Here is a 26,933-nt window from a genome sequence, read left to right on the forward strand (position 1 = left end):
ACTGCACCCCTGCTCAGGATTCCAACATCTGCATTCTCCTGCGTCTTCATGCAATTGTTATGATTTTGAATGAGGTTGATGACCTTAAAATTTTGCTTTTTTTTTCTGGCAGGCATAATATTGATTTAAATCTGGTTGTAACAGTTGAGAAATCAAGATTAGATAAATTGAAAGATGGAACAATGGGAACAATGAAGGCAACCTGGAGAATATTTGAGAATAATTGCTTCTGCCCTTCAAACATTGGAAATTGCAGCTTATAAATAGATGTTTTAATAATATCTTGAGTAAAATTAGTTTGCCATATTCTAGTGCCAACAGTAAGCAAATAGTTGCAAAGCCAATTAATAAATCGAAATATCAGCATTTTGCAAGTATTGATAATCATAAATAAATTCAACTGGCAGAATAATAATTGGGCATGTCTTTTTTTAACAAACATTTAAGAACAGATTAAATTGCAGTCAATATTCCTGTTTCGTAACAACACATTTCTACTCTGCACTTAAGACTAAGTCAGAGCATTCAACCACATGGCTGTATATTTTCAGTAGAAAAAACTGCAAAAAAATACAGAAAATAAGATACCTACTGTTTGTGGGGGCTATTAAATTACATTTTAATTCTGTTATTTCAAATTTTACCGCAGAGTTCTACTTTTCAGAAATATATCAATTCACATTTTTTGAATTTATTCATTAAACTTTAAGATTCTACATTTATCATCCACAGTGTTTGGTTGTTGGGTTGTGAAGAATAAGTAATTATTATGCAAGTAGAGTGCTTGGAGTTCGGTCTGTTTTTTCTCTATTACTATTGCATATTACTAAACACAAGGTTATCCTTGAGCAGCCTACAGTGAGGTACCTTTTACAATATATATTTTTTATATTGCATGAACAAGAACAATCCTTCATTCTTGAGTGGTTTACTTGGCGCAGATGTTAATACTGCTGAAAATGTGTGATTCAGAAAAAATAAGTGTCTACTAACTGTGCCAAGTCATCCTAACTTAATACATTGCTGGAGGTGCATAGTGTAGGATGTGAGAAGAATGCTGAAAGTCATCAGGGGAATATAGATAAGGTGAAGTGTGCAACTACACAAGTTGGAATATTATGTAGAAAAATATCAGGTCATCCACTTCAACGAGGAAAAAATAGAATGCAGAGCTTTTTAAAAAAATGTTGACGGGGTAAAGGTTTTGGTGTTCAGAATCTGGATATCTTTGTGCAGGAATGACTAAAGTTGGTAGATCAATAAACAGCTGAGAAGATAAATGACAAATTGGCCTTTATTGGAAGAGCATTTGAATGAGAGAAGAATATCTTCGAGTTACTTGGAGCCCTGCTGCAGATCTGGAAGAGGTATCAATATCTAAGGAGGCATATATTTACAAGAGAGAGGATTTGTGGGATTGATTCCTGAGATGGTGGGTTGCAGACTTGATCTTTTCTCTGAAATTGAGGAGCATGAAGATGGAAATTTCTTTACCCAAAGGATGGTGAATCATTGGATTTATTTTTCCAAGAGCACGCGATAGGCACAATTTGAGCATTTTTAAGATTGAGGTTAATAGATATTCTACAAGGTTAGTGTGGGAAAGTAAGCTGATGAAAAAGATATAGAAACGAGGAACTTCAAATGCCGGTTCACAAAAGTAGACACACAGTGCTCGAGTAGCTCAGTTGGTCAGAAAGCATCTTAAGAGAACATGAATAGATGATGTTTTCGGTCGGGACCCCTCTTCAGACTGATTGTGGGAGGAGGGAGGAGAGGTGGGGCAGGACGAAGCCTGGCAGGTAATAGGCTGACACAAATGAGGAGGGTAATAGGTTCTGTTTCTTTAGAGGAACTAGCACATAATAATAAAATGGTTATTGAATGCTGGGAAGGGAACATATTCAAGAATTGATTGTGATTTATTGTGTGAATTCTCTTCTGATGAACATTTCTGGATTCAGTCATGCGTAAAATGTTTTAATTTGAAATCAATATTGATTTGCAGTTTGCAGAGCTGCTAGTACTATGCTTTATCTGTAAAATAAGTACACCTGTTTAATATTATTTTACAGTGTAATGTTCAGATGGAGATTTATCAATGCATGTTAATCAGCAATGAAATATTACTTTTTATGAATTTCTAAATTTAACATGGATCAAAGAAACCATTTAATAAATTTAAATATCCCATGGTGTGATAAATAAAATCTTAATGTGTTACATCGATTATTAATAGCATTCTATTATGTTTTATTATGTTTTATAATTGTGCTTTAGAAGTGGAAAACAAATCATTAAACAGCAATTTAAGATTGCATCTTAAATGACGAGTCATGCAGTTTTCACTCCCTGCATGGACATTGTTCGAATCATAATGCAGTGCTTGGTGCACTCATGATGAATTGTATTCAATGAAATCTCGTGCTTCTTTCCTCCCACTCTATTTGATGTGTTGTACTGATATTTTCAGAAGGAAATGGGCTGCCTGAGAATCCTTGGGTTTTTATTTCATCTCCAATTTGAGCAATTTATTGCTTCACATGGAAACCAAGAATGTTTAGCACTGTACTGTAGGCAGAAAGATATGTTGTCAATATTACTAATATAAATAGAGGTCATAGAAACATAGAAAATAGGTGCAGGAGTAGGCCATTCGTCCCTTCGAGCCTGCACCGCCATTCAATATGATCATGGCTGATCATCCAACTCAGTATCCTGTACCTGCCTTCTCTCCATACCCCCTGATCCCTTTAGCCACAAGGGCCACATCTACCTCCCTCTTAAATATAGCCAATGAACTGACCTCAACTACCTTCTGTGGCTATTCCCTTTCTCCAGAGATGCAGCCTGTCCCGCTGAGTTACTCCAGCATTTTGTGTCTATCTTCGGGGTAAGCCAGCATCGGCAGTTCCTTCCTGCACATTTAATGTGAAACTGATATTTCTAAGAAAAGGACAGCATCTTAAAGCCCTAAAACCAATTGGCAGGACAACACTCCACAACAGTGTCATCAATGGGGGTTTTATTGGAAAACCATGTGTAGTTGATTAAATCTAGTTCGAATCACATCCCTGTAATTACTAAATGCTAAATTTTTATTAGCCTGCTATAAATCAACATAGACACTGTACTTTAATGGCTTGTTACCTCGCATTCAACAATAATATGACCATAAGATGATGATATTATTCACAGCAATGGGTTAGAAACATATGGATCAGGATTTGCATTTATGCCCACATTTTTTCACCCAAAGGGTGGTGGATGTATGGAACAAGCTGCCAGAGGAGGTAGTAGAGGCAGGGACTATCCCAACATTTAAGAAGCAGTTAGACAGGTACATGGATAGGACAGGTTTGGAGGGATATGGACCAAATGCTGGCAGGTGCGACTAGTGTAGTAGGGACATGTTGGCCGGTGTGGGCAAGTTGGTCCGAAGGGTCTGTTTGCACACTGTATCTCTCTATGACTCTATGACACAGCTGTCCCTTGTAAGCAGTTTAGATTTTGCTTTGTTTCACATCAGCTCAACGTAATGAAACATATTTAACCACAGGTTATTTGGCTTTATTTCTGACTGTTGCTAGGGTACCAAGAGCTAATTTGTTGTACGGTATTGCTAATAAATTTATTATTATATGAGACCACGTGGACCGTTTGGGTCCAAATCTCTCCTGCGTTGGTTAGCACCCTCTCCTCCCCTCCCCTCTCCTCCCCTTCCCTCCCCATCCTCCCCCATCCCCTTCACCAATCTCCATCCCCCCCGCTCCCCTCCTCCCTACCCCTTCCCTACCCTCCTACCCTCCCCCTCACTCCTCCCACCCCCCTCCCTCCCTCCTCCCCTCCCCCTCCATCCCTCCCCCCCCTCCACCCCTCCCCTCGCTCCCCCCTTGGCCCAACCGTGGAGCCGTTGCCGGGAGGGGAGTGCCCCCGTGGCTGTGGGCGGGCAAGGGGGGACAGGGAAAAAGCAGTGACCTCTGCCTCGTTTCTCCTGCGGGTCTCTCCTGCGGAGCTGAAGAGTCTCCTGCAGCTCGGCTGCAATCTGTGATGGGGAACGGTGGCGATGGCATGGACCCGTTGCCGGGCGGGGAGTGTCTCCCGGGGCCGTGGGTGGGCAAGAGTGGACAGGGAGAAGGCACTGACCTCGACCCCATTTCTCCTGCGGACCGGGCGTGAAGCAGAAGCCTCTCTTGCAGCTCGGCTCCCATCAGTGGGGAGCGGCAGCACCGGCCATCTTGTTAGACCCTTTGACGCAGCCTCTGCCACGCGCTGCACCATGGGTGGAAGGTCAGGCCCGGGGCACGCCGGGATGGGTGCCAGTCCTTCCGCTGGTCCTCCGGGGGGGGGGGCATTTATGAAAGTTTATAAGGTAAATTGTTTTTTAAAAGTAACAAAAGTGTTTTTTTATTCCATCCACAGGGAAATGGTGAGTAAGGTGGGCCTAAAATTGCCATTTTGGCCGTGTCAAGCCCCAAACTATTTTCATGCACAGTTTTTTAAATATATATATATATATATATATATATATATATATATATACATAACTAAAACTGTGCGTGAAAATAGTTATATATATAAAATAATAGATGTTATTTATTATATATGATTTAATTGCCATGCTTCTGACCAGGCCAATAAAATTGACAACACTGTAGCAAAGCATTATTGATATTGTTTATTATTATCACGTATACTGAGATGCAGTGAAAAACTTTCTTTGTGTGGTATCCAACAAAATCAGATACTATACATGGATGCAATTAAGCCATAAACAAGTATAACAGAAAGAGCAAGGAAAATATACCAAAAGGCAGAAAATATGGCTTCACAGCATTGTAGCATAACAGTTCCAGAGAAAACGCACAATGTTCACAATGAGGTAGGTTGGAAGATTGGGATATACCCAATCTTATGGTGGAACCGTTCAGAGATCTTGTAACAAGAAGGAAGAAGCTGTTTCTGAGTTTGGTAGTATGTGTCTTCGTGCTTTTGTATCTTCTGCCTGATGGGAGTGGGGAGAAGAGCGAATGACCAGGGTGGAAAAAGGTCCTTGATTATGTTGACAGCTTTCCCGAGGCAGAGTAAGGTGTAGATATTATCAATGGTGGTGAGTCTAATCTGTATGATGGACTGAGCTACATCCACAACTCTGCAATTTCTTGCAGCCCTGGGCAGAGCTGTTCCCAAACCAAGGTGTGATTCAACACACTAGTATGCTTTCTACAGTGCATGTGAGCTCGGCTTCATTAGGCAAAACTCACCCCTGAGTTTAAGTGCCCACATTTTTTCGGTGTTCTGTTTGTCGTAAGGCCTCGTTAAGGGTATGGTGAGGTGCAGGAACATTGGCTGAGAGATGGCAGGTTATTTAACATAATACTAACGTTAAAGGAAAACAAAGTGCTGGAGTAGCTCTGTGGGTCAGACAGCATCTTTGAAGAATAGTCGGAAGAAGGGTCCCAATATGAAACGTCACCTATCCATGTTCTCCAGAGATGCTGCCTGACCCACTGAGTTACTCCAGCACTTTGTGTCCTTTTGTATAAACCAGTATCTGCAGTTACTTGTTTTCATAATATAACACTAAATTGGTTTCTTATCTATGTTATTTATCATTTAGAAGATGTACTTTCGACAAAGGAAAATTAGTTGAGTATTTAATATATATCACTGTTACCAATGATTAGTGAATGAAACCAATGAAACAGATAATGTGACATCTGATTATTCTGGTCAAGCATCTCGTTTTCTCATTAGTCCAGAATGTGAACTGGAGGTCTGGAATGTAAGCGGCCAGGGCTCAGAGCTGGACTGTCTGATGCACCAGGTGTCAGGATCGTGGGCCAGCGTTGTCACTGGCTTCAGGTTAAAATGTGAACATAGAACAGTACAACACAGTAACAGTCCCTTATGCCCACACTTTCTGTGCTGTTCTTAACCATTTTACTTTTCCTCCCTCACTTTTTGAACTAATGGGTCATGGAGTATGAAGATTTAGAACGTCCATGGGAAACGCCTCTGGGATGTTCTATTGACAAAATGAAAGGTATATATATTGACCTTAATGATTCAAAGGAAAGAATAAATTTCTTTGCAAATAAATTATCTGTTTTCTTTTCATTGGCAGATTTTGGAGGAAAATTGAAGGATGTTGTGTAATGCAAAAGGTCAAAAATACTCTTATGCATGAAAGAATTATTAGCAGTATATAAAAGTTATTTAGACAGTATATAAAGCTATTAACAGCATGGTTCACGGCGCCTTTGATCCTTGCTCCTTTTATGGCCTATTATAAATAGCAGTCTCTATCCCAGGTAACTTTATTCACATTTCCCTCAGTTATTTATCTGACTTTTTATATGTTGTACTTCAGTAACCATCTGTAGACATGAATTTCAGATTTATTCCATTGTTTATTGTTTTATGTGGTCTATGTTGGGCCATGCTCACTGCTTCCACATTCTATGTTGGTCCATGCTCACTACATTCCCTGAATGTAGTAATCACTTTAAAATTAAATCTTCAATTTTAAATTAAATCACTTTTAAATTAAATCTTCAATTCTTAATCCTTCTGTTCATCAATAAGTTTGAAGGTAAATCGTAATTGTTCCACAGTGATCATTGTGAAGTCATGTTCAGTATCTTGATTTCGTTTCCAGAGTGAGGGAACCTGCTCATATTAAATCATGAGAATGATACACATGCAATTTAAAATTGGGCCTTTGATATTGAATTTCTTCAGAAGCTTCAAATTCTTGGATTGAGCTATTTAAAAACTTCTGAAAGGCAAACAATTTAATTTAAAATGTTATTGTCAAGAGCTATTGCAGTGTTTTTTAATGTTTTTTCTATTTTTAAATCTGAAAGATCTCAAAGCACAACTTAAATGACATTTGGAAGAGTTACAAACTGCCAGCCTAGAAGTGCAACACTTGCACAATATTCAACTGGAACACTATATGCATTGGATTATGAGCATCAATAGCTAGTTGATGTTTAGCAGATTCCATTTCTATTCCAAGAGATTTAGCAGATCTGTGTGATTGCAGCCAGCGGAAAACCTTGGATGATTAAACAGATTGGAAATTTCAATAAACCAGTCTAAAACATTCCCAACTCAACCATAAAATGATGAATAAGAAATTTGAATATTGATTAATTTGCATTCTTTGCACAACTATTCAATTGTTTGAATCATATTGAATGTTATGAAGTAAATTGCAGGAATGATTCTTCAAAGAAATCATGGCTGCAAATAAGAATATCATGGATTCTATCAAAGTAAAGAACTCTTCTAGTGAAATCTGAAGTAAAACTTAGAGCCTGTCTTTTATTGCATCATGTAATGTTTTTTCCCCCCTTAGATTTCAATGATGGGCATTGGTATTTTCTGCAGTCAGCTCCATATTTAATTGACATGGGATTAATATGTGAAGGCACTATTTATGTTCCAGATTTGTGTTGACACAGAGAAGATTCAAGTTGCTAACATAGTGTAGAGCTTTGCATGCCAATTACAAAGTGCCATGATCAATTAAGATGGCTCCATGGCAAATGGTTTAAGTATAAAAGCTCAATTTTCTGGTGCTAGGAAGTTTCTTCCCTGTGGTATTTCATTTCTTTCTGTGTATTTTGTTTCTGCCACACGGATATTGTTAACACTTTCAGCGAAGATGGTGCATAAACTGATGGAGTGACAGTGCCATTTCTAAATCGGAGAGGTACAAAATAATGGGTAATACCTGTTCCATTGAAAATGCGGTTTCCATATGTTAAAGGAGGACTCCTTTGCAGAACAGTTGACAGGGAATTAGAACGTTATACAATCATTTGGAGAGTGGAGATGCATCTTAAGGCATTGTGCCATGATATCTCGGAACAGTTACATGCTGTGCCACAGTATTGTTTGAAAACCCTGCCTAAACTATAAATAAACTTGCTATGTCAGGAGCTGTGCATGAGTGCTGGATGCTGTCTGTTTTCGTAGATACACAATAGTGATAGTTTTCGTGCCAGCTGAGAGCTCCCTTTATTTTGGTATTGCACACTGTATTTCAGGGTTTATTTTAAAGCAGTGGAAACATTTTGTGAAAGCTCTTTCAAGGAAGAGTGTTTGGAATAGTATGCATTTGATTTTGGTGCTCTTTTTTCTTTCCTTTACAGTAGCAAATTCAATTAAAGAAGTGTGTTTTGTGTAGAAGCAATAGTAAGAAGTTTCACTTCCGCGTGTTATGTGGGCTATCTGTGATGCAGACAATTCCTTGCTCCTTGGGAGTTGATTGTAACAGCGTCTTTACCAGAGATATTAGAGGAGCAAGATAGACCACTAAAAACCGTAGTATGTCATGGTGCCATTTTAGTAGGCAAAAACTTGCAGAAACATTTTAAAAGAAAAATAACAAAAATCTGTGAATTGATAGATGAGATATATTCTGCATTTTAATGGTATCATCACACATACTGTTCCCCCAAAACACTGATTACACTGCGAGAGGCATAGCGAACGGCAGGTTTTGCCTACTAAAATGGCGGACATTACGCTCCTTTGTGTACTACACCAGTATAGGCGATTTCAATGGAGTGGTCCATCTTGTTCCTCTAGTATCTTTGGTCTTCACTTCCACAACCGATCAGAACGATCTGAAATGAGTCATAGGAGGGGTGGGGGGAAAAAAGCTTTGGCAGTCACTAAGTGAAGCTGCTTTATGTTCTGTAACTTTACAGAATAACCAAGATGAATAAATGTTCATCGTAAAATTAATGTGTGGAAAATTATATAATAATAAAAATATAATATATAATATATAAATGATCTACGTGTATCCCACTGTTTAAGGGAGAAATTACTTACTCCTGAAATTGATGATCATTTGAGGGGCATGTATATGTTAAGTATAACCAATACTTTAACACATTGTCAAGAAATCTACTAAAGATATATAATCGAGATTCGAATTAGATGGGTATGATTCTTTTTACTTTAATCGAGGTTGAAAATTAGATGGGTATGATTCTTTTTACTTTAAAAACGGAAAGATCAGAATCACATGTTGTGCAGTTATTCTTTTAAAGCAAGTTCTAGTGGTAATCCCCTTTTTCTTTTATGTGGGTTTTTTTTGTTATTAACACCATAATCTTAATTTCTGGCATTTTTTGTTTTTAAAAAACCTTTTGTTACAATCCTGATGGTACATTTATACAGGATGTTCATTTCATGTAACAGAATTGAGTTGCTAAGCAACAGTGAACATGACATCAAAAAGGTTTAGAAGGTGAACGTAGAATCCTCTTTTACAAATGACATCCAGGAAGAACGTTATATGGAATGGGGCTTAAGGAAGGGGTTTGCTTGGAGGTGGGGTTGGTCATGTATTTAATTCAGAATTATTGTTTTTGCTTAACTGTAGCTTGGGTTGTGCTTGCTCCTGTGTGTACCTGATTGGTTGTGAAGACCGAGGCTGTGACGTTATAATACTTGATAATTTGGAAGTATTTTCCTGGGATGTGTGGCCAGTAATATGCGATTACTGACAGTCTGCTGCATTGGTGCGTTAAAAGACAGTCATATGGTTTCCCTCTATATATAGCAATTCCGTGTTTTGTGAGAACTTCAAGACTCTGTCTGACGGCCAGTGAGATTAAATGATCTTGTGTAGACTCTGAGGGGAAAAGCCATAGCTACTGAAATAAATGTATTCGACAGCTCTTGGATTACAAAAACATTGAACCGAGTGATGGGGACTGTCAGTGAGCTCTGTGCATCCAGTTTCCAAGCTTTCCTGCGTCCAAGTGTAAATGCCAAATCAGGTACGTTTGAACAGCTTTGTGACTGAAAAGAAACCTTTTCAGGCTCTGCTGTCTGTCTTGGTAGTGTTGATTAAAAATGAATGGAAGTAACCATATTGAAGTCACTGGAATGGACTATAATGTAATCTCTCCCAAACAAGACTCGTCATTATCTGCTTTATCCTGATCTTTTAGGATGATTGTTATTGTGAGCATTCAATACAGTGTTCAACTGTATATTTGTAATGGAACGCTGAAATGGAGTGAAAAAGATATGTTAAAGAGTAGTTTCATGTGTCTTTAACATTTCATTTGGAGAGATGAAAATTAAAAAAATTAAAATGATTGCATGATTGTATTTGCACAAGAAATTTAGGTTTGTTCCTCTAATGATTTTGTGGAATTTATTTCCAATGTTGGCTACGTCACTAGCTTCTCTCCTCTGCTCTGGGGTCCTGTGTCCCAAAACTTCTGTAATCCTGCTGGAAATGTTACTGCTTCGTAGTTTTTCATTAAAGTTTCTTACAGTAACCTGCATCGCCTTGTAAGCTTCACATTTTTGCATCCTCAAACTAATTAAATTAAATTGCGATTGTGTTTTGAGAGGTATTGTTGGTGTCAACATTTCCAGTTGACTACAAATGAATAACTTCATTGAAACATGATTTATTTTTAAAGCCATAGTTTAGCAAAAACATAATTTTTAAAAATCAGTGTATATATTATAGAAACTGACAGTTGACACTGAGCATTGTTGCGAATATTCTGTATTGGTATTCAATGTATGTTGCATTAAATACATTCTCAATTTTTTTCTTAATTTTGTTGAGATTGTTAGTTCTGTGATGTATGCCTGGTTGACTCATGTTGCAATGACCCATGGTGGAGACCATATGGCTGGCTCTAAAGCAGCTGGGATGCAGCCAATTGTCCCTTGGAGAATGAAGGTTTTTCTTGCCTGGATTTGATAAGTATATTTCAATATTAAGCAGAAAAATGGGTAAAACATGTATCTGGAGACAGAGTGGTAGTCAAGTATGCTGGCCATGCTGTTGCTACCTTCAAGTAACATATTAAACACCGTTCCAAGTGCATACAGCTGTAAATTAATTAATTTAAAGGAAACGATCAGCGCTCATACTGTGTAAGAAAATAACTGCAGATTTACAATTCAAAGGTATTCACAAAATGCTGGAGTAACTCAGCAGGTCAGGCAGCATCTCAGGAGAGAAGGAATGGGCGATGTTTCGGGTCGAGACCCTTCTTCAGACTGATGTCAGGGGGGCGGGACAAAGGAAGGATATAGGTGGAGACAGGAAGACAGTGGGAGATCTGGGAAGGGGGAGGGTAAGGGAGGGACAGAGGAACTATCTAAAGTTGGAGAAGTCAATGTTCATACAACTGGGCTGCAAGCTGCCTGGGCGAAATATGAGGTGCTGTTCCTCCAATTTCCGGTGGGACTCACTATGGCACTGGAGGAGGCCCATGACAGAAAGGTCAGACTGGGAATGGGAGAGGGAGTTAAAGTGCTCAGCCACCGGGAGATCAGATTGGTTAACGCAGACCGAGCGCAGGTGTTGAGCGAAGCGATCGCCGAGCCTGCGTTTAGTTTTGCCAATGTAAATAAGTTGACATCTGGAGCAGCAGATGCAATAGATGAGGTTGGAGGAGGTGCAGGTGAACCTCTGTCTCACCTGGAAAGGCTGTTTGGGTCCTTAGATGGAGTTGAGGGGGGAGGTAAAGGGACAGGTGTTGCATCTCGTGCGGTTGCAGGGGAAAGTGCCCGGGGATAGGGTGGTTTGGGTAGGAAGGGACGAGTGGACCAGGGAGTTACGGAGGGAACGGTCTCTGCGGAATGCAGAAAGGGGAGGGGATGGGAAGATATGGCCAGTGGTGGGGTCCCGTTGTAGGTGACGGAAATGTTGGCGGATGATTTGTTGGATGCGCTGGCTGGTGGGGTGGAAGGTGAGAACGAGGGGGATTCTGTCCTTGCTACGAGTGGGAGGAGGGGGAGCAAGAGCGGAGCTGCGGGATGTGGAAGAGACCCTAGTGAGAGCCTCATCTATAATAGAAGAGGGGAAGCCCTGTTTCCTGAAGAATGAGGACATCTCTGACGCTCAGAATGAGTAAACTATAAATAATGGTGTATGCAGCAAGAGGATCTTCAACATGTTCAGTCAGAACTTTCCAATTTAAAAAAAAAATTCTGATGTAGCAGAATGGTACGGTGGCGGCACTGTGGCGCAACGGTAGAGTTGCTGCTTTACAGCGAATGCAGCGCCGGAGACTCAGGTTCGATCCTGACTACGGGTGCTGTACTGTAAGGGGTTTGTACGTTCTCCCCGTGACCTGCGTGGGTTTTCTCCGAGATCTTCGGTTTCCTCCCACACTCCAAAGACGTACAGGTATGTAGGTTTTTTAAAAAAAAATTGTCCCTTGTGTTTGTAGGATAGTGTTAATGTGCGGGGATCGCTGGGCGGCGTGGACTTGGTGGGCCGAAAAGGCCTGTTTCCGCGCTGTATCTGAAATATGAAAAAATAAATATGAAACAAGCTCTAACCTTCTGAGCCAAAGCCTGCCAACAAATACAGATTTCATGTAGTTAATAAATAAACATTACACATACCATGGTAAATAGGAGGGGTCATTCACCTTTTAAACCTGCACTCCAATTTAATGATTGCTAGCTGGTCACCCCTCTCAATACCATATTCCCATTCTCCACATACCTCTCAATGCCTATTGCTTCTCCAAATTTATCTCTTTAAATATGTTAGGAACGTGGCACTACAGCCTCTGTGGTAACAAATTTCATAGCTTCTTAACTCTGAAGAAAAGTCTCCTCATCTCAGACCTAAGCCTCCTTCCCTATAAACCTGAGGCTGTGGCCTCTCCTGGACACTCAACCCAGGGAAATATCTACCCCACATTCATGCTGTTCAGAACTGACTATTTTGTAAGTTTCAATCAGACCCTTCATATTCTTAAACTCTAATAAATAGAAATGTGCAAATTCTCCTCCAATGGTAATTCCACCATCCCATGGTGAACCTCAGATTGTTGGGTCTTTCTCCTTTTCCTTTTCTGTTTATAATTCAATGCTATTATTGATTTCACTACTACTTCATTGCAAAATGTGATCTGTCTTGCAAAACTATCCCAAAGATGCTGCTGATAGACACAAAATGCTGGAGTAACTCAGCGCGACAGGCTGCATCTCTGGAGAGAAGGAATGGTGATGTTTCGGGTCGAGACCTTCCTCTCTACAAAGAGACCCCTGCTACCAAAGATGCTGCTCTTGGGTGGTGACCTTTGCAAAAATTAATTTTACTTATATACCAGCACTGTACCAGATGCCATGGATTTAGAAAAGCTGATTTATGAATTTGTATAATTAAATTTTGGATTATTTAACAGACAGCATAGAACCCTACATTTTGGACTATTGGCCAACCGGTGTTTGTTCTGTTGGGAATTTGGACAAATGATATTTTAATTGTTGGAATGGGTTATTTTTCCCCTTTATCTGATTGCTGAGTATTTTGTTAAAATGCTCTCTGGTGATCTTACTTGCAGAGAAGAGAACAACTCTACAAATACTGCTCTTTCTCTGTTCCTTTCTCAGTTCCCTATTTCTTGTGATTCATGCTCCCGAATCCTTTGTGGCTTTTGGAGTCATTCCTCACTCCTTTTAGCTCTCCAAAGTCAGCAAAATCAAAATGCTGCTGATGACCTGCAGTAAAAACACAAGTGTTTTAAGCTCTGTCTTGTAGTATTTTTGCCCATCATAGCGACAGAGATGGTGGATAATTTCAAAAATTTTGGAGAGAGCTAAATTGAAAGCAAACTGTTGGAGCTACTTAAGTGGTCAGACAATATCTGTACAGAACAATGACAACATTTCAGATCAATGAAAGAGTTTGCATCACAAGGCAAAATAATTAGTTCTGTGCTATTTTACCACCTGTCTCTTTGTTTGCTTCGAGCAGATGTTCTTTGTCGGATGTATTATCGGAAGTAAAGTTAGTTATTCACTTAAGATCAAACTTTCCCAAATGGAACATGTTAAAAGCAAAAATAGTTTTATTTCAATATTTGTTAATGCAGAAAATAATCTATTAAACACTTTGTGTGAAATGAAGATGTGTGAATGAATTGGGATGATAGAATATTGCTTCACTAGTGCTGTACCAGTGAATTTACTGGAGCATTACCAATATGTACTCATAATGCATTTGTGAGTCATCCAGTAAAGCATTCATATATTTTATCATTATATTTCGGAATAACTCACCTGGACAAGACAGCAGACAAATATTTGTGCAACTGTACAATTGTGTGTGACTGTGCAATATAAATAGTCTGGGAGGAAACACGTTTCTATCTGCAGTGAGATGATGAACATTTATGCATCTTTAAGGATAAGTAATTTTAGGAGACAAAAAGGTAAATTTTGAAATAGGTTTCAGTTCATTGATAGTCGTAATTCCATGTGCTTTATGTTTAGTTGTATTTTGAAGTAGCTTTCAATTGACTAATTCTACACTGATGAGAATTGTGTTTGATTAAATGGCTGCAGCTTTTACTTTGCAGCAATCTGGTGGATAAACTGTCCATGCTTTATATATCATTAAATTTTAGCATAAAATTCAAGTGCTCTGATTTTCTATCAGGATTGTCAAGTCAAGTCAATTTTATTTGTATAACACATTTAAAAACAACCCACGTTGACCAAAGTGCTGTACATCTGATTAGGTACTAAGGAAAAAAATGAAAAATACAGTAGCACGCAAACAGTTCACAGCGCCTCCTCAATGAGCCTCAAACGCAAGGCAGTAGAAATAGGTTTTGAGCCTGGACTTAAAGGAGTCGATGGAGGGGGCAGTTCTGATGGGGAGAGGGATGCTGTTCCACAGTCTAGGAGCTGCAACCGCAAAAGCGCGGTCACCCCTGAGCTTAAGCCTAGACCGCGGGATAGTGAGTAGCCCCAAGTCGGCCGACCTGAGGGACCTGGAGTTAGAGAGGGGGGTTAGAAGATTTTTGATGTAGGGGGGGAATGTCCATTTAGGGCTTTATACGTGAATAGGAGGAGCTTGAAGTTGATTCTGTACCGTACAGGGAGCCAGTGGAGAGAGGCCAGAATCGGGGTGATGTGGTCCCTTTTACGGGTACCCGTCAGGAGTCTCGCTGCGGCGTTTTGGACCAGTTGCAGGCGGGACAGGGAAGATTGGCTGATAAGTGATAAGTGATGACTTATTGTGATAAGTGATGACCTCGTTCTCTTCGTCAGAAGGTGTATAAACCATGGAAAGTTAAACACTGCTCCTGTTCTTCCAGGTGTAAAATATACAGAGATTGAATAGATTAAGATGCAGGTGTATATCAATTTTTTTGCCTGAGGTGCACTGTCCTTGCAAAGGTTCAAGTTCATCTATTCGCATCCAGAACTTTGCTGGAATCGATGAGCATTCTTGTATTTATATAACGTTTCAATATTTGTTCCTAACTCCTTTAGGCGAGCTTGGTGACGGATGTGTTATGTGATGAACTCATTCACAACGTGCACTAACAGATATTAAAGGTCTTTCTTGGGATGCACTTGATCCCAACTGCCTTTTCTATCCCATGCCACCCTGTTTTTCTTGCCCTGAGCCTCAGTTTCTCTCGTCATCAAGTTTCCTTACTATCACCTGCATTTCCCTTCACTCTAACATGAATATGCATGCCCTGAACTCTTATCACATTTTTAAAAGAATCCCACTTTCTGGAAATTCCTTTGTCTGCAATGTCTAATACCATCAAAGTTGGCCTTGCCCCAATTCAGAATTTTAACTAATGGTCCCACTCTGTCTTCATCATAACTATTTTAAAGCTCATAGAGCAGTGGTTGCTGGTCCCAAAAGGCTCACCGCCAACTCTTCAGTCATTTTCCCTTCCCAATTCCAAGAGTATAGGACACCTGAACGGCGGTTTTAAAGGATCCAAACACTGTAGTTTAGTTGCTGATTTTCCATAAAGAAGGTGGATTTTGTTTTTCTTGTTTTCTGCCTGGATAGAGATACAAGGTAATGAGCAACTAAACAGTAATTCTCAACGGAACTGAGTCAGACAGACAGCATCTGTGGAAAGTGAAACCTGTTAATGTTTCAGGTCAATGACCTTTCTTCAGATTGCACTGGAATAATGCTGTACGTGCTATGGAACTCCAACCAATTGCCTGAAAATGTTCTTGTAGCACTTGTACTGTTAGCATTGAAGATTAGATTGCACCTTTTGATCTCCTGGAGATTTGTTGAGCATGCTGAGTGGAGCCCCTAGAACAGAAATCCCATGCCCTCGAATGATTTCCTGGGAAGAGACAAATTGCATTTCAAATAAAATGGCGTAGATGTGCTCCAATCAACAAAGAAGGGTCAACAGTACAACTGATAACAACATTTCGATGGTTAAAAAGCTCAAAATTGTTTGAGCATTTCTATCATTACTTGAAGTTGGTGAGACACAAAGAAATTGAGTTCACAATGTCACGAACAGCGAGGCATGGTTGTGGTTTGTTTGTCAAATAGTAATTTGTGAACTGTTACCTCCAGTTTTGTGATGAAGATTAAATGGTGGATAATACTGTTTACTTAAGACTTTAGTTGCGATATCTTGGTTTGGGTGGAGTGCTTGTATTGTGGTTCATGAGGTCTTGGTTCTTTTTCCGTTGCATATACAATTTCAAGGTGCAGTTGCACCAACTATATGAGGGTATCTGGGATGAATTGAATTGAAAGATACAGTATGGAAACGGGTCCTTTGGCCCACCGAGTCCACACTGACCATTGATCATCAGTTCTGTTAGCCATTTTCGCAGACATTCCTACACGCAAAAGGCAATTTACAGAAGCCTAATTAATCTATAAGCCCACGTCCTTGGGATGTGGGTGGAAACTGGAGCTCCCAGGAAAAACATGCAAATTCCACACAGACAGCACCCAAGGTCAGGATCGAACTCGGATCTCTGACGCTGTGAGGCATCAGCTCTACCAGTTGAGCCACTGTGTCACCTTGTTGTTGTCAAAATGACATCCATGCTGACTACACTTCAAAAAGCATTCCAGAAATGGTTGGAATTTCAGGTGAGAACTATTGGTCTTGATTATATCACTACCATATTTGGTTAACTTTTGAAGTATTGTCAGGAACAAAGTGCCGAATGAAATGATAATAATGACATAAGAAACTGCAGATGCTGGTTTACAATAAAACGCCGACATGTTCGAGTAACTCAGTGGGTCAGGCAGCATCTCTGGAGGATGTGATAGGCATTGTTCTTGTTCAGGGGTGAGGAAGGCTGGATGGGAGATGGGGGCAGGACTAAGCTTGGCAAATCATAGGTACAGGTGAGGGAGGGGGTGTAGGGCATAGGGAAGAGAAGGGGAGTTGGTAAAGTAGAGATGTTTGTTGGTTAATTACTTAAAATTGGTAAATTCAAAGTTCATATCGTTGGGTTGTAAGGTACCCAAGTGGAATATGAGGGGCTGTTCCTAAAGTTTGTGTGCAGCCTCGCTCTGGCAATGGAGGAGGGCCAGGCCAGAAAGGTCAGAATGGGAATGGTTAACCAGGAGCAACCAGAAGATCCAGTAGGCCTTGGCGGACCGAGTGCAAGTGTTCAATGAAACGGTCTCGGAGTCTACACTTTGTTTTGACAATGTAAAGGAGGCCTCATCGGGAGCACCGAATGAGGTAGGTACATGTGAACCTCTGTCTCACCTGGCAGGGAGTCTGCTGGGGTCCCTGGATGGATGTGAAGTAAGAAGTAGGAGGACAGGTATTACATCTCCTGCGGTTGCAGGGGAAAGTATCCGGGGACAGGGTGGTATCGGTAAGAAGGGATGAGTGAACCAAAGAGTTGTGGAGGGAGCGGTGTCTGGAAAGCGGGGTGGGAATGGGAAGATGTGACTGATGGTGGGATCACGTTGAATTGATAATGATGCTTTGACACAAATTCAATCCAAATTTAAATTTGAGGCAATTTAAATTGAATATGGCTCTGTTTGATTGCAACTTTAAGTTGAAATAATTCAAAATGTACATCGTTGACACTTAGATGGATCTCCAACTCAACTCCCCAGCAAAATAATAACAATGCTCCTTTAGTGTCCAGTTAACAATTTAAAATTGAGATAGTTCAGTTAGTAAGCACCTCCTTGCTTTGAGTTGCAAAATTGAAATGTGAAGGAAGTGATTAAAGATGGTGATAGGCCAGGTTAGACGAGAGCTTGAAGGCAATGAGAAAATATTACTTTGGAGATAAAAAGAAGCATCCAAGATGGCGCCCAAGCCAGGCGACCCTATGCGTGCTGGTGGCAGAAGTGGATCTGCAATCATCCGTTACAATCACTCCACTCTTTTAAAACCTCTACTCCAACAGCAGGATTTCTTACTCTACCTTGCATTACACGTTATTATCTGTACACTGTGGACGGCTTGGCTGTAATCATGTATCGTCTTTCCATTGACTGGATAGCACGCAACAACAAAGCTTTTCATTGTACCTTGGTACACGTGACAATAAACTAAACTAAATTAGGAGACTGGATTTAAATAAGGGAAATGTGAAGGATGATTGTCAATTGGTGGGGACCAGAATACAAAATCAGTTAAAGCTTCCTCATTGGAAAATGGAAGACTCATTAGGAGGACATTAAAGATAGTGAAGATCAAAGTTGAAGGCTTCAGCAACAAGCATCTTGATGTAGCAAATGTGGAAGAGTGTGCTGGTGATTATTCACGACAGGAGGTTGTACATGGCATTGACATATCAAATTAAGCTGGTGGCTGGTAAGGTCCATGGGAGGAGAGCCAGAGTAACATATATGTTGATCATAACATTGGTTGCTAACCATCATTTCTGTTTTAAGGTTGTTCCAATTTGCATCATGTGACTGACTGCGCTCAGTCGCAGTAATGTTTTGGGTGGAAAGTTATAGAGAACTCTGTCTGCTTGTGCAGAAGAAAGATAGTGAAAATATTGCCACATACTAAACTTGTATATTATTTAATGAAATATTTTCTGTGTTTTTTTTTGAATTGCTGATAACTTTCCAACATTTAGTCAATGAAAGAGATACTGAGACAGCAAGTGTTGTACATCTGGGCTGGTAGCCAAGAATAAAGGCTTCTTGCAGAATAGTGAAGTGGATGCGAACAAAATTATCAGAGTTACTGAAGCAATGCGCCTCCATGAGTTATGAGAAGTACAAGAATATGCCAGATCTCTGGTTTGTGGGTTATTGAGGCAGCATGAAGCTTGTAGTTTATAATAACTTATTTGGGGGGGGGGGGGAGGGGAGGGGATGTGGCAAATAAAGCTTTTCACTGTACCTCGGTACACGTGACAAACTAAACTGAACTGAACTGTCTGCATCACGTTGTCTTGGCATGTGAAATTAAACACAAAACTAAATTGAAAGCCTAGAGACTCCTTTCGTGTGATTCTTCATGAAAGTCCCAATTTAGCACAAATTGGGTGAGTTTCGGTTTGCATAATTTCATAATGCAGCATTATGAAAAATGTTAACTTTATAAAAAGAGCCTTGATGTGCTGTTTATTCTCCACATCCTGCCATGAATTTCCTGCTGTCATGGCAGGTGGGTGCCAGTTCATCATTTTTAGAAATGAAATTTGTATGTGCAGAGTTATGTGAAGGGGGGTACATCTGATAATCCAATTAATTAGATTTTAATTTTGCAGCCCTGAGTGGTAACACTTACACACATTTGTTAGTAATATTGGGGAAAATTTGATGCCGACTTTTGGAGACTGGCATATAAATGCTGAAATTAGTAAGTTACTATTGGAGTTGACCTGCTTCTCCTTAAGTATCAGGTTCATAATTTCCTTGCTGAAAAACTCCAGCAAGGCCTTTGACAAGGCACTCCGTTGTATGCAGGCCTGGAAGGTTAGATCATATGGGATCTAGGGTGAGTTGGCCAAGTGGATACAAAATTGGCATGAAGGTTGGAGACATAGTAGTGGTGTGGGGAGAGGGGGGTCGTTTAGCAGACTAGAGACAATTGGTGTGCCACTGCTATTTGTTATTTATATTATTAATTTGGACGTGAAAGTTGGTGGCGTGGATATTGTAGACAGTGAAGAACATTATCCAAGGTTTCAATTGGATTTTGATCAACTGGGCCAATGAGCTGAGGAATGGCAAATGGAGTTTAATTCAGATAAACGCAAACTTACCTAGCAAAGTTTGCATTTATCTAGCAAACTAGGGTCGGACTTGTAGAGTATTGGTAGGGTCATGGGTCCTTTAGTTTCAGATATCTACCATGAAAAGGGATGGAGTCAGTGCTAGTTGTTGCTGCACTGAAATTGACTTCTGCTTCATACAATTTTCAGTGCAAATGTATGTATCATTTGGCAAAGATTAGATGTAATATGTCCAATGTGTAATGCCTTATGAAGCTCTCTAAATGCAGGGTCATGTGCACATCATTGCCCTAGATACGTCAGTGAATGTGAAAATTATAACACTGGCCTCTGGAAATGACAAACTGTGGCATAAATGCCAAGACTAGCATTTGTTACCCTTGAGAAGATTGCTAGGTTATTTTAGAGGGCATGTAAGAGTCGACCACATTACCATGCATCTATGATGCATACAAGGATGATAGTACTTTGTTCCAAAAAGATGCAAGTGAAACAGATGTGTTTTCAATGTACCAGTCATTCCATTGCCACTGTTAATGGTACTTGAATGCAACATCTCTAAGTTTGCGGATGACATGAAGCTGGGTGGCAGTGTTAGCTGCGAGGAGGATGCTAGGAGGCTGCAGAGTGACTTGGATAGATTAGGCGAGTGGGCAAATGCATGGCAGATGCAATATAATGTGGATAAATGTGAGGTTATCCACTTTGGCGGCAAGAACAGGAAAGCAGAGTATTACCTGAATGGTGACCGATTGGGAGAAGGGGAGATGCAACGTGACCTGGGTGTCATGGTGCACCAGTCATTGAAAGCAAGCATGCAGGTGCAGCAGGCAGTGAAGAAAGCGAATGGTATGTTGGTATTCATCGCAAGAGGATTTGAGTTTAGGAGCAGGGAGGTTCTGCTGCAGTTGTACAGGGCCTTGGTGAGACCGCACCTGGAGTATTGTGTGCAGTTTTGGTCTCCTAACCTGAGGAAAGACGTTCTTGCCTTAGAGGGAGTACAGAGAAGGTTCACCAGATTGATCCCTGGGATGGCGGGACTTACATATGAGGAAAGACTAGATAGACTGGGCTTGTACTCGATGGAATTTAGAAGACTGAGGGGGGATCTTATAGAAACATATAAAATTCTTAAGGGGTTGGAGAGGCTAGATGCGGGAAGATTGTTCCCGATGTAGGGGGAGTCCAGAACCAGGGGTCACAGCTTAAGGATAAGGGGGAAGTCTTTTAGGACCGAGATGAGAAAACATTTCTTCACACAGAGAGTGGTGAGTCTGTGGAATTCTCTGCCACAGAAGGTAGTTGAGGCCAGTTCATTGGCTATATTTAAGAGGGCGTTAGATGTGGCCCTTTTTGCTAAAGGGATCAGGGGGTATGGAGAGAAGGCAGGTACAGGCTACTGAGCTGAATGATCAGCCATGATCATATTGAATGGCGGTGCAGGCTCGAAGGGCCGAATGGCCTACTCCTGCACCTATTTTCTATGTTTCTATCTATGTCTACTTGTATTTTTTTCATTTTTCTAATTTCATTCATTTTGTATTTACCAAATGTCTTGGTGAGATTGAAGTTTTGGGGTATTCATTGTGGGCAGTGTGATCTGAAGGTCATGAATTACTATATCCTTGGTCAGGGTACAATTTTATGATTGTGTTATTAACACCAGTTTTGAGCCCACAAAAACTAACAAATCTGATATATTCCCAAACAATTATGTTAGCTGTGTGAGATTTTGGAACTGATCGGTTGATAAAATTGACAAACACTAAATGTAGTAAAGAAAAGCGAAACGAACATCTGAAATTAAATGACTTGGTTACATGTATTAATTGAAAAGTTTGCATTCACTAAATGTGCTCTCTTTCCTATTTCATTACGTTATGGGACTAATCCCAATCTGTTGGCTCACAAATTACACTTCAGCATCCAATTAAGACAACCATTACCTCCCAATCTGGTAACAGTTCTCTCGTGCAAATCCAGCAAGACAGCGCACATCAGCGCACAGCTGCACGTGTTTGGAGACCCAAGTCTTCTGGGCTGACAAGCGGCAGTGAAGAAATTTTGAATGATTCAACAGAAGCGTAAAGGACAGAGTGTGTGAGATGGACATAAAAAACAGCAAGCTGGAGACATGGAGAGACATAAACAAAGTTTATCGAAGACAACTCCACACAAATGAGCTAAACTGTATGAACATAGTGAAAGAGAAAAGTAATGGCAAAAAGTGACTGACCGTTTCGTGAATACAGGATTGGAAATCAATATCAATATGCCATGTAATGACAAAGACTGGTATAATTTAACTAATTTCCTCTGAATGGAATGCTGTTCACATTCACTGTTAAATTCACTCCTGGGTGTGTGCCCTGATGCTGACTTCCCACTGTAATCTGGAAGGTGAAGCCCTGAGTATTTGATTTATCTGCCAATTGGAAATTCCATCACTGCAAAGACTCTGCAAAGACCCTGCCCACAAGTGCTTTGATAATAAGTGATGTGTCACAAGCAATCAAGAATATAATTAATACTAAGTAAGAGCTTACAATAAAAATTAAAACATTTAACACTTGAAAAATCTCAGACAATTATGAATTAATTCCATTTAATGTAACTCAAATGAGTTGGAATGAAACTAGCTCAGCTGCACAGAAGAGAAATAGAAATTACATTAACTCGATATGAATGTTTGGTCTACAAATGTGTGCAGTGTCAATTTATGAGAAAAGTATATTAATTCCAAGGGTTAACATATGTGGACAAATCACAAAAGGTGATTTGATAACAACTGAAGGGGAACTGCTGGTCAGAGTTGTGGAGTCCAGGTTTGGGGATCATCGTCAAAAAATGAATGCCAGAACTTTCAACAATAAGAATGTTGGGAATGGCTAAGCATGAAACTCATTATGGCCTCATTCTTAATTGTGTGTGGTGTTTATAAGGTCACTTAAGTAAAATATATTTGTCGATTTTTGAATTTCTCCAATGATTACTTCCACTTGGTCAACTTTATGATTTGTAAAAAAAAACAACTCATTTTAATTTGGTTATTTACTGCGGACTGTTCTAAAACATACTTCAGGAGTGCATGTCTCGAGAAATTGTTGCTGTAAAGTAGGACCCTGCTTCAAGCAAACACAAAACTCAAATATACATGAGCGAATAAATAAATGGTGGTGCTGTTAAAGCAGAATTGCAGTGGCAAAACTAGCTTGAGGTATACAAATGGAAATTTGCTGGGTGAAGAGTGGGTTGTGGGCAATGAGTTTAATAGTAAGCTATTTCATTCGATTTTAGTGTAAAAAAGCTTCAAATTTCAGTTGTGCGCATTGAATGGTCGTGTCATGGAATCTTCAATTTCACAGAGCTTGCCATAGCCATAGATAAACATAGCACAAAAAGTAAGGAAATTTGTGTTTGGTAGATTATTTCTTTGTTGTAACAATGCTTCTTGGCAATAAATCTTATACCGTTGGAAAGCCTGTTTATTTCCCTTTTAAATGGTGCCACATTTGTAAGGAACATGCATTTGTGGGATGAGCAGCAGAGCTGAGTATATGGGTTGCGCCCATGAAAAATTTGCCAAATCTTCTCTGCCAAAGCCAAACAGCTTATTCTGCTGTTGCTATTGACTCTTGTTTTGAGCTTCTGGTACCCCCAGGTGCTGACAATCAGGTACCTGATTGGCAGCATCTGTGAGCATGGGCCCTGCTACAGTGGTCAGTGGGTGTCTGCTCCAAGAATCGGCATGCCACGTTTGACTGATCTGGATAGGGCCCGTGCGATAGGGCAACTTCAAGCTGGTGTTTCGCAAAACCAAGTTGCGGCATTATTTGGAGTGAGCCCTAGTACCATCTCCAAAGTGAAGGCCAAGTTCCATATAACGGGGGATGTCAGAAGTGGGCGTCCCAAGAAGACGACACTTAGGAACTGTAGGCTGTCTTCTACAGATTTGCAGTCAAGGTTTGCAGACCGATATGGCTGATGGCTCTCTGCCCAGACAATTCGGAACAGACTGCACGCAGCCGATCTCCGGTCTCATAGGGCTGCCAGGAGGCCTGCCATGACTGCCCTTCACCGTCAGGCCCGTTTGCGCTGGTGTCGGCAACACGTGCACTGGAACCTGAACATGTGGAGGAATGTTATGTTCAGCGATGAGTCCAGATTCTGCCTACGGCAGTTGGATCATAGGGTCAAAGTGTGGAGAAGACGCGGAGAACGCTATGCTGATTGCTGCACCGATAGAGTAACATCTTTTGGTGGAGGCAGTGTGATGGTGTGGGGCGGCATCTCCGTCACTGGAAAAACGAGGCTTGTCATAATTGGAGGCAATCTCAATGCAGAGAGATATCGAGATGAGATTCTGCAACCAGTGGCATATCTCCACAGTCTGGGACCGAACTCTATCCTCCAAGATGACAATGCTCGCCCCCACAGAGCAGGGTTTCTCAGAGACTACCTCCAGAATTTGGGAGTGGAGAGGATGGAATGGCCTGCCAGCAGTCCTGACCTCACCCCCATTGAACACTTGTGGGATCAGCTTGGGCGTGCTGTTCATGCCAGAGTGACCAACACAACCACGTTGGCTGACTTGCGACAAATGCTGGTTGAAGAATGGGATGCCATCCCACAACAGTGTGTGACCAGGCTGGTGACCAGCATGAGGAGGAGGTGCCAGGCTGTTGTGGCTGTGTATGGTTCTTCCACACGCTACTGAGGCTCCTGTTTATTAAATGAATAAATTGTTAAATTGCCAATATGTCTTGTTTCTTCAGACTTCAATCATCCAATCCACCAAACAACACCGAACAAGAGTCAATGGCAGAATAAGCTGTTTGGCATTGGCAGAGAAGATTTGGCAGATTTTTCATGGGCGCAACCCACATACTCAGCTCTGCTGCTCATCCCACAAATGCATGTTCCTTACAAATGTGGCACCATTTAAAAGGGAAATAAACAGGCTTTCCAATGGTATAAGATTTATTGCCAAGAAGCATTGTTACAACAAAGAAATAATCTACCAAACACAAATTTCCTTACTTTTTGTGCTATGTTTAGTTCTATCGATTACATACACTAATCCCAATTGCCTTCCTTAACCAGTCTAAAGAAGGGTCTCAACCAAAACGTCACCCATTCCTTCTCTCCAGAGGTGCTGCCTAAAATGCTGAGGTACAACACTGCAGGAACTTGTCTGAGTAACTTTGTAATCTATCAATGGTTTATGGAACACATTATTTGAACTACTCTCACGGAGTATAATGAATGGATCCCTGAACATAGATTGCATTATTTTATGACCTTAAGGTCCATCAAAGTTTATGGCCTGCAGCTAAAGCATTGCCATTGGCATAAACAAATTTAATTATTAGTAGCAGGTTGCCTGGTTCTGGCACCAGATAGCTTGTACCTAACCAGACTGTTTTTGACCACCTCTAGCCAAACGATTAATGAAAAGTATGCTTGATTAAAGAAGCACCGGGTATGTTGGGTTTTTCTCACTCCAACCAAGTAATGTCACTTGCTGTTCAAGTCATAATCACAGAGCAGATTATGAAATCTTTGATCTTTAGTTCATGATTTGGATTGATTTACACAGCTAGATATATTTCACAATCTGTTATTACCAAGTAACACACAATGTTATCTAAGTATGGAAATGCCACATATTTCTATTGCTAAGAGCACTATAATCTGAATGCAGTACTCAGATTTATAAATCTATTGTAACATGATTTAAAGCTTCAGCATATTAAATTTGTAGTTCGGTTGTGAATAATTAGCATACTTTAAATCATTCAAATGGTATCAATTTAATCTAAATTATGTACCATACAATATGTTGGGTTGAAGAAAATGCCAATGGGCAGATATATTTAAATATAATACATTCCTTTTAGTAGATTTCAATGTTACAATACATTTTGCTGCTAGCATATTTGGCAATGGTCAATAAGTATAAGATTTTAAATCATTGACAAATGTTTATTCCATTATTTTAAGACTGTAAATTTGATCAGACATGGAACCACTGTATGTCTTTAGTTGATATCCTATTCCTCTGGAGGAAGCATGTGTCACAATAGAGTAGATGGAATACAATTGGATATGTTCTTGGGTTATCCCAAGTGGCATATCATCTGTCAAAATTCAACTATTATTCCAGTCTTTTCCTCTTCCTATGTTTTCTGAAAATACGTTCCTAGAAAGAAGTCTGGAGTGTCCTTCAGTTGTCCAGGAAGGAATGCACATTTCTGGAAGTAAATAGAAAGGATATTGGGTCACTGATGGTCATTAAAGCCGTCCCCTTTCCTGTCTGCTAACCCTTGGTAACATTTGGGCTCTAAAATCTTCTGAGCCATGCACCATTGTGACTTGAAAATGTATCACCATTCTTTCATCCTTATAGTGACTAAATTCATGAGCTCCCTGCTGAGAACACAGAGTACCTGCTCCAGATAGATGATGTGATTCAATAAAGAGGCTTTTTACCATCTACTGAAGGTCAACTGGGGATGGCAATAAATACTGGCCTTGTTAATGACATCCATTTCCACTGGCCTTGTCAATGACATCCATTTCCACAAAATGCTGGAGTAACTCGGCGGGACTGACAACATCCCTGGAGAGAAGAAAGTTACCTGGTGTTTGACTAATGAATGCCTTAACTTGTTGAAATATTCATAACTTGCTTGATATTTTTGATCATTTTAATTAACTTAAAATACTTTCAATAGAAGAGAAGATCTATTTGGTTAAACAAAACTTTTACAAGAGCAACATTACTGATAAGTAATGTGCTGAAAGAACCAGCTTTGAATATGTCATCAGGCTGAGATTTTGAATATAGCCATGTTATCTGCCTCTCACCAATCTGTGTGTTGGGTGAATACTCTGAAAACAAGAGTAACTTTCAGCAGATGTTTCTTGCCTGTTGC

At 40.3% G+C, this 26,933-nt stretch overlaps 1 protein-coding gene across 4 annotated transcripts in view; it reads left to right on the plus strand.

The window, feature by feature from the left end:
• Nucleotides 1-26,933, plus strand: part of cyth1b (cytohesin 1b) — a 160,915-nt gene that overhangs the window by 21,611 nt on the left and 112,371 nt on the right. The window contains exon 1 of one of the 4 annotated variants that reach the window (XM_078401352.1): nt 9,544-9,809. The exons of the other annotated variants lie outside the window; for them this stretch is intronic. Coding sequence (XP_078257478.1) covers nt 9,737-9,809 — 73 coding nt within the window. The 5' untranslated portion in view covers nt 9,544-9,736. Of the gene's footprint in view, nt 1-9,543; nt 9,810-26,933 lie in introns of those variants that run through there. 4 annotated transcript variants of the gene reach the window in all.

Source organism: Rhinoraja longicauda, chromosome 6, assembly GCF_053455715.1.
Source record: "Rhinoraja longicauda isolate Sanriku21f chromosome 6, sRhiLon1.1, whole genome shotgun sequence".
Taxonomy (NCBI): domain Eukaryota; kingdom Metazoa; phylum Chordata; class Chondrichthyes; order Rajiformes; family Arhynchobatidae; genus Rhinoraja; species Rhinoraja longicauda.